At 38.1% G+C, this 7,830-nt stretch overlaps 1 protein-coding gene across 1 annotated transcript; it reads right to left on the bottom strand.

Moving 5' to 3' along the window:
• Positions 1 to 513: 513 nt before the first annotated feature.
• Positions 514 to 7,291, bottom strand: LOC133725790 (heat shock 70 kDa protein 17). The gene is made up of 15 exons (XM_062153172.1): positions 7,183 to 7,291; positions 6,133 to 6,934; positions 5,469 to 5,701; positions 4,907 to 5,066; positions 4,133 to 4,378; positions 3,910 to 4,046; positions 3,421 to 3,763; positions 3,143 to 3,304; positions 2,716 to 2,790; positions 2,527 to 2,627; positions 2,366 to 2,435; positions 1,958 to 2,014; positions 1,786 to 1,847; positions 1,173 to 1,245; positions 514 to 1,052 (listed from the first exon to the last, which is right to left on the bottom strand). Exons 2-15 carry the CDS (start codon positions 6,904 to 6,906, stop codon positions 885 to 887), a joined length of 2,661 nt encoding a protein of 886 aa, XP_062009156.1. The 5' UTR covers positions 6,907 to 6,934; positions 7,183 to 7,291; the 3' UTR covers positions 514 to 884.
• Positions 7,292 to 7,830: the final 539 nt, after the last annotated feature.

The raw sequence follows: 7,830 nt of genomic DNA, 5'->3' as shown, positions 1-7,830 counted from the left end.
GGCAACACATTCTGTCAATTGCAGCTCGCCAAGAACAGCACACATCACAGCAATTGAAATAATCTGACAAGGGCAGTCGTTGTAGAACATTTGCATGAGATCATCTGAGAGTTCCTTAGACCACCTGTCCTCATGATCAGAGAAGATCAGTTTGAGCTTGCGGCGGATAAAAACACCACCCCATATCATCTTTCATCACTGAGCTTGCTTGCTTGAAGAAAACTTTGCGCCGGGTTAATGTAAACAGCTTTATATAGATTTGGAAATTCCTGGTGGGATGGATCTGGACTCCATCTGGGAAACAAAGATCGAGGTTTATCAGGACGACCTTTTATGCACAGCAGCATAGTTGGGTAGATCAGACAGATTTCATGATGAGAAATGGTGCAGAGGCTGGTTCATTGTGCACAAAAGATCGTCCTGATATAGTGCAAAATCACTTTCAAACCAGAAAAAACTACTAAATAAATTCCAGGAGAGAGAAAATAGACCACTACCAGAGCACAAGTATCATACTAAAAAGGAGCTACATATTTTCTCAAATAAGATGATACAATCTTTCTTGACAGCAAAATCCCTATCATATTGTCAGCTGAACATATAACAATGATCAAAACTTTTAACGAGGCAATATGATAAAACCATAAGTGCCTCTTGTAATGTTCGTATACGATAGCAGTATAATTAAAGAACCAAGAGAGATGTTCTTGAGCAACTACCCAACCATATCAAGCTAGATAAGCACCCAACTGAAGAGGAGCTGCTCTTTTCTACTGTCCATAAATTGCAGGCACGTTTCTCCCTTCTAGAGAGATGCCAATCCACGATCATTAATTGGGAAGGCAGATGATAATAATGCTAATCGACATGTCAGTTAAGTTAGATCATAGCTCGTCATGGCCCTCAGGTTCTGACCCAGTCTTGTCGTCTTGTGAGGAACTTTCAGAAGTCATGTTTGAGTCTTTAGGCTTTTCTCCAGTGCTCTCTGTGTCATTGCTCGTCGGTTTCTCAATTTTAGGCTTTGGCTTGGGAATTCTGTTAATGCTGTCAACCTAGATATATATAAAATAAATTAATAAAAACAATGGCATGTAAAAGGACTGCAACCATTCGTAGAGAGATAGCTTGTAAATTACATTTTCATTTATCGGGAAACATAATTACAACAGTACCTCTTCTTGCAGATCAAACACCTTCATGTATACATCTTCGGATGTGAAAACTGGCGTGTTAAATCCAGGAGTCCTTCAACAAACAAAACAAGGGTCAAGCAAATGGGAAGCAGTGTCATATAAACTTGCAGGGATGGTTGAATTTTTCTAAAGGGAACAACCACAACATCATTCAGTAGCCAGACTCAATTAAAATAGCTAAAAAGTTCATCTTTCTTTTTTGACAAAAAAAAAAAAAAAATCCTACAAACTGGGAGGATTTACAAGTCCCCTGAATATATAAAGAATAGATAAAGTGCATCTTTGGACAGCAACGAAGTGCCCTTGAGAATCCCCAGTTTTTCTAATAGTAAACTTCTCTTTTATTTCCCCTTCGCTGTGGCTCATTTTCCTTTCCGTTTACTCCATTGTTCCACAAAAAAAAAAAAAAATATATATATATATATAATTATATATTTTCTTTTTTTCTTTTTTTCTTTTTTTCTTTTTGCAGTTGAACCAAAATTTATATCACATAATTTGTAATGCATCTACATGTGTGATTATATGTACATGCATAATGGCATAAACACAAGAAAGTGGAGAGAAATAATTACACCAATGGCAAACATACTTTTTCTGTTCAGCCTCCTTCTCATCCAACCAAGTCTTCAACTTATCAGCATCACTCAAAACCTAGAAAACACACGAATATCCCACACTTAGGCATCAGAGGCCACTCATATAGAAGTCAAATACTTACAAAACCATGAAGAGTTGAGTTCGGTTAGATATGATCCAAGTACCTCAGTGATCCGATCTTTCGGAAGCCAAGATTTGTTGGACTTCCAGCCATTCACAATCTGCAAATAATCATGATGGTAAAGATTAATCCTTGCCATGATCTCATAGTTCACCAAAACCATACAGATATATACTGCAAAGCTCTAAGTTTTATGGTATAAGAGCTCTTTCAATATTGAATGGTGATTGACCGGATCGTACTTGCATCTTTCACATGAAAAAGTTCTGGGGCAAGCAGACAAATTCAAGAAAAGAAAGATTCTATACATTATACTAGTGGTTCTATTATTAATTTACTATCATGAACAAATGAAAATTAGGTGACATTATCTGAATTCTATCGTTATCATCTTTTCTCACTAGCCTTTTTTGGCTCAAAAGCATACATACACAATAACAGTCTGAAGTACCTGCTGCAGCTCAACAAGGTACTTTCGAGCGTGTTTCACTGCTTCTGGCCGTGCAGAGAGCTCTTTAAATCTGTACCCAAGAATATCAGATTAGATACATTGCATCAACTTGACACAAGCTTTGGTTCAGTTAATCTCTGCAAATTATATTGGAACAATACCTCAAGAATATTGGGTCACCATTAGCTTTTAGCATATCTAGACGTTCCTGAAACTCTGAAGCAGTAGCATCTTCGCCATCCATGTAGAGCCATTCTTGCACCTAAGAAAAACGTAACAAGTTTAGATTAAAAAATTAAATAAGATGTATATGATCCAGTCAACTTTTGGGTTCTGGAAGAAATTCTAACCTCATCAAGCTTTCCAATGAAGGTTTGGCGTTCCTCACTAGTTGAAATCTTTTCAAGTTCCTCCAATGTTTCAAGCTGAAATAAGAAAGTTGTGTATTGTTATAATCAACATATAGGGTAGAATCAAGAATTGAAATACTACGAGTACTAGATAATTTCCATGAGAGCATAGTATAAATAAACTTATCAAAATAAAATTCTGAGGGCATGATATCTAATAAATAACAATGGTCAAGTCAGTCCTCTTGCATATCCAACTTAGGTTAACTGAGTAAGTGAGTAATAGATGGAATTATAAGAAATTCCAATATGTTAAATTATAAAAGGAAAACTAGAAACATCAACATCTTATAAACAAAAGCAAAGAAGAAGAAGAAAAAGGCTTAGAAGTTACTTATCAATGGCTGAGAAAAGCAAAAGTTCGCACCTTTTCTTTAGTAGCATATATGTATCCTTCCAAGTTGTTTTTCAACTCTGCAGTTTTCCTCCGCTCTGCATCCTTCTTGTCTAATTCCTCTAATTTACGTTTGGCTTCAGCAAGAGATTCTTTTGAAGGAGCCATCGCTGGTCCGACCGTCTTCTCAACAATCTAGATAAAAGAAAAACAGATCAAATAACAAAATCAATGATATAGGCAGTTAGCTTGTTTATACATTTAGTGGCCTCCTAATGGCCTGTCAGAAACACAAAGCGTAAGGCAATTACCTTCAGTGCAACTCTGAAGGTCCGCTTCTTCAGCTTCTTTTCAATACCAAGATCGGCGCTACCTTGTTCTTCTACAGTAGTGTTGGATGCGTTACTGTTTCCCCCATCATCAGTTTTCAAGTTGTCATTACTTTCTGCTGAGGAGTTCTGAGCACCAGTTTCGCTCGATATGTTGGGGGAAACAGTAGTTGCATTCTCAACTGTCAGATTCTTCTTAGGAACTTCTACCCATTCTGTTATTTCAACTACAGCATCTGCACGATCAAATGACAAAATGCCACTTCTACTCAAAGAGAAATGCAGACTTGCTTTGATTGGGGAAGACAGATTCCGGGATGCATACCTAAGAGAGAAGACAAGTGTGTAATAAGGTCAGTGTCTATCTGATGGTTTAGAGTGGACACACGGTGTCACTGCTCATAGACATTGCAACATAAATCATGTCGCCATAAAATTTGGAAAAAATAATAAAATAAAATAAAACCTTACTTCTCACTTGCATCTGTCAATCCCGACACAGCATACTTGGCAAATAGAGGAGAGGTGGCACCAGGGGGTAAAAGAGCTTCACTCTCATATGCTAGTGAAACCTCAAAATCTTTGCTATGGGTAAAGGATCTGAACATCTATCATTTAACAGAGAGAAGCTTAGCAAGGAATACTAATGCAATAAAAACCTTTCATTGAATTTTGTATCTCCAATGTAACTCACCTTGCTAGGGAGTTTCTTCATTCGCGGTACGAGTAACTGTCTAGTGCTGTCATCTTTCAGAAGATCAGGGCCATCTAACTGAAGCACAAACCCATAGGATGAACCATCAACCATTCCTAACTTACGATTCAGTTTGATTCCATCGCTTAAATTAGCAGCATGCAAAGCGGCACCAAGAACTATAGCTTCATCAGCATCCAGATGTCTGTCCAACTCTTTCCTTCCAAGAAATTCCTGAAGCTTAGCCTGTTTTGAAAGAAATAGATAATATCATCTCATGATCAAACTTTGTAATATATAAAAAATGAATTTGATGCAACTCAAGAACAAATATCAAAGTGATGGAGCAAACCATCAGAAGACAAGAATTTATCATTACTGGTCTGTCTGGGAAACAATAATATTTCAAGATATGCAAACGGAGGGGAGGGAGGAAGGAGGGGGGGTGGAGAGAGGGAGAGAGAGAGGAGGGCACAAAAACTGAAACTGTAACATATGATGCCAAAGCACAATCTGCTAGTAATTGGAGTATTGATCAGCAATTTGGACAGAGACAGAATGATCAAGTACACTTGGAAGTGAAATTAACTTATTCACCAAACTACAGCAATATATCTTCTAGACTTCATGACAACAACCAGACACTGAACAAACCAGATGTCAGGATATGGCCTATATACCCATTAGATGGCATTCGCTCATGTAATGCATTGTGCATCTTTATTACTGGAAGAATAGATTCTGACTCCAATAGCTGGGGAAAATAGTTCAAACCTGTAATTTTGGCACTCTGGTAGCACCTCCTATCAACTCCACTGCATATAACTCGTCCACCTTTAAACCAGAATGCTTAAGCACTTCTTTAACAGGTACAAGTGATTTCTCCCACAGATCTTCGCAGAGCTCCTCAAACTTCTCACGAGTTATGGTGCTCCTAGAAGCGAAACAAATATCATGCACGGATATTTTGGGGGGATATCACCATAAACAACATCATGACCAAAATGCCAGAGCACAGGGTGAAAAGATATGTAAATTTAGACATTTGACATGGCTGATTTTTCATTACTCTAGAAGGGCAGATCTAGAAGCATATAATATGCAAAACCAAGCCAAAGCATGTGAGGGAAAAAGTAATAGTTGCTTAATGTTTTAAAAATGGCAGCAAAGGCATCTATCAACAAGTATATCATTATACATATAGTTAAATGACAGAATTGACAAAACCACTACCACATGACCTCTCTTCACCCCATTCATTCCACTGACTTAACAAATAAAAGTAAAATAATGTTGATAAAACTTTTGAACAGAGATCCAAAAATATTCCACCAACCTGAAGTCCCGATCATCATAAAGAGATTCAACAGATATTGGAGCCATTGTGTTTGCACTCAGAATTTCTTTTGTGCGTTTCACCTGTTTCTTCAATTTAGCCATTGCTTTTGGAGACTTCCTCACATCAACCCCATTTCCCACTTGTTTATTGAACTCATCTGCAAAATGCTCAACCAACCGTAGTTCCAAATTCTGACCCCCTAGTTCTGGGTTCCATCTGACATCCTTGACCTGAACAAACAAATTAAGCACATGGCTTAGAGTGCTGAGAAATCTGTATAAACTGTGACTTTGTGAGCAACAAAGTATGGAGAGGGGATAAAGCTGATTGATGGTTTCCAAGACTTTTCTCAAGTCAACCTTGTGTAAAAATATGTAGAAGGAAAACTAATGAAAATGACTCGGATAATTGCATATGGCATGCGGATTATATAAACCTATACTTCCTTAGGTAACAAAAACATGGATGCAAGTACTTAATTTTTCTTGTTATGTTAACATTTCTTTTCTTTTTTCTTCAAATTCAAATCAATGTGGATTTTGAGGTCAAACCAGTCTATCATGTATAAAATGTGCTTCATGGAAGCATTACATTACCCAGTAAATGCATTGGCTCAAACTATTACATTTTGGAACATAGTTCAAAATAGGTTGAAATTTACCTGAAATTGGTTGACCGACACAGTCTTTCCAAACTCCTTGGCATTATAAGCCGAGAAATATACAAGTGCTGCATAAGTACTGCTGGTGCCCATATCGTAGAAAATGACATGCCTCGACTCATTTGAGAAATCCTTATCAATCCCATACTGCAATGCAGCACCAGAATGCTCATTTATCAAAGAAAGAACATTGATTCCAGCCAACTGTGCCGCCCGGACTAACCCCTTCCGCTCAGCTTGTCCAAAGTAGGGGGGAACAGTAATAACGGCATCCTTTATTTCCGCTTTCGAATGAAACTCAGCTAAATTAGCAGCATAACCCAAGATCATAGCCACTAGTTCCTCAGCCGAGTAAGTACTGACCTTGTCATCAATTTTGAAACTCACAGTTCCCCTAGAATCTTCCGTAATGTCGAATGGCAAGTACAACGAGTCCAAAAAGCTCTTTCCGTGACTGAAGGGCTTCCCAATCAACTCTCTTGCCTGAGAAAACACTTTCTCCGGGTACCGAGCAACCAACCCTGCGGCTTCCTCACCCATAAGGCGGTCACCGGAGTGAAAGGCAACCAAGACTGGGGTTTTTCGCTTCGACATTTCATTAATAGCAACCGAAATCGGGCTCTGCCCTCGTTTTAGGTTCACTACCGCAACTTTGAGCCACTCGGAGCCTAGATCTATGCTCATAACCGCGGATTGGGCAGGCGAAATCACAAGGCATAGCACGGATAAGCAAAACCCTAGCTTGAATAAGATCGACGCCATCCTAGATTGCATCACTAAACCCTAGGACTTCAATCTTCCTCTCTGATTACAACACAAAAACAAATAATAAATCACCAAAATTCACACCATTTCCACTAAGTTAAAGTAACACAGATTTCAATTCAAATCAATGTCTCCGCGAAATTAAAAAATAAAATGAAAAATCAATCTTCAGCACCGGTTTGTTTCTACACCAGTGTTCACATTTTCTCGGAAAACAAACGAAGCTTAATACAAATCCGAACAGATAGTCGAAAATTGAAAGAGGTGAGAGAGAGAGAGACTGACCAGTAGAAATGTGCAGATCGCATTCTCCAGAAGACTGCAGAAACGGTGGTGAGGTTGACGAAGATGAACGAAAGCAAAAGGGAAGAACTTTCTCAGTGAACGCTGGAAATTTCGAGGGCTTTATATATATGGGGAAGAACACGAGGAATGCTTACGTGGCAAGTGAAGCGGGGGCACAGCCAATTAGGAAGAGACAGGTGGCGGGATGTACACGTGGTGGTCAGGTAGACGCTGGGTGATGTTGTGCCAACGGTTGTCATAGGTGTTTGTTACGTATTTTGGAGTTGGCAACACGCCTAGGGGGGGTCACTTTAAAAAAAAAAACAAAAAACAAAAAAACAAAAAAGGAGAAGTTTGCCTTTCAAAAAAAAAAGGAGAAGTTTGAGGAAAGCGTTTTTAGGGTATATATAATGATTTTAGAGTATTGAAATTCGGGCTACTATCTCTTTAATCATAAATAGTAATACTTCATATTCATAGTATCGTAAAAGTTTCGTAAATTTTGTTGAAATCGAGGTTAGTGAATTTCCATCCATGTCATTTCACACTTTGCATCAAGTTTTTGATGATGTATTGTGTATTTATATAAAAATAAATAAATTAAGTTTATTTTCAAAAAGCAAAATGCTAGGCAAGCATCCAGTACCA

Source organism: Rosa rugosa, chromosome 1 (genome assembly GCF_958449725.1).
Source record: "Rosa rugosa chromosome 1, drRosRugo1.1, whole genome shotgun sequence".
NCBI classification, from domain to species: Eukaryota; Viridiplantae; Streptophyta; class Magnoliopsida; order Rosales; family Rosaceae; genus Rosa; species Rosa rugosa.
This window is presented reverse-complemented; position numbering and strand designations above follow the sequence as displayed.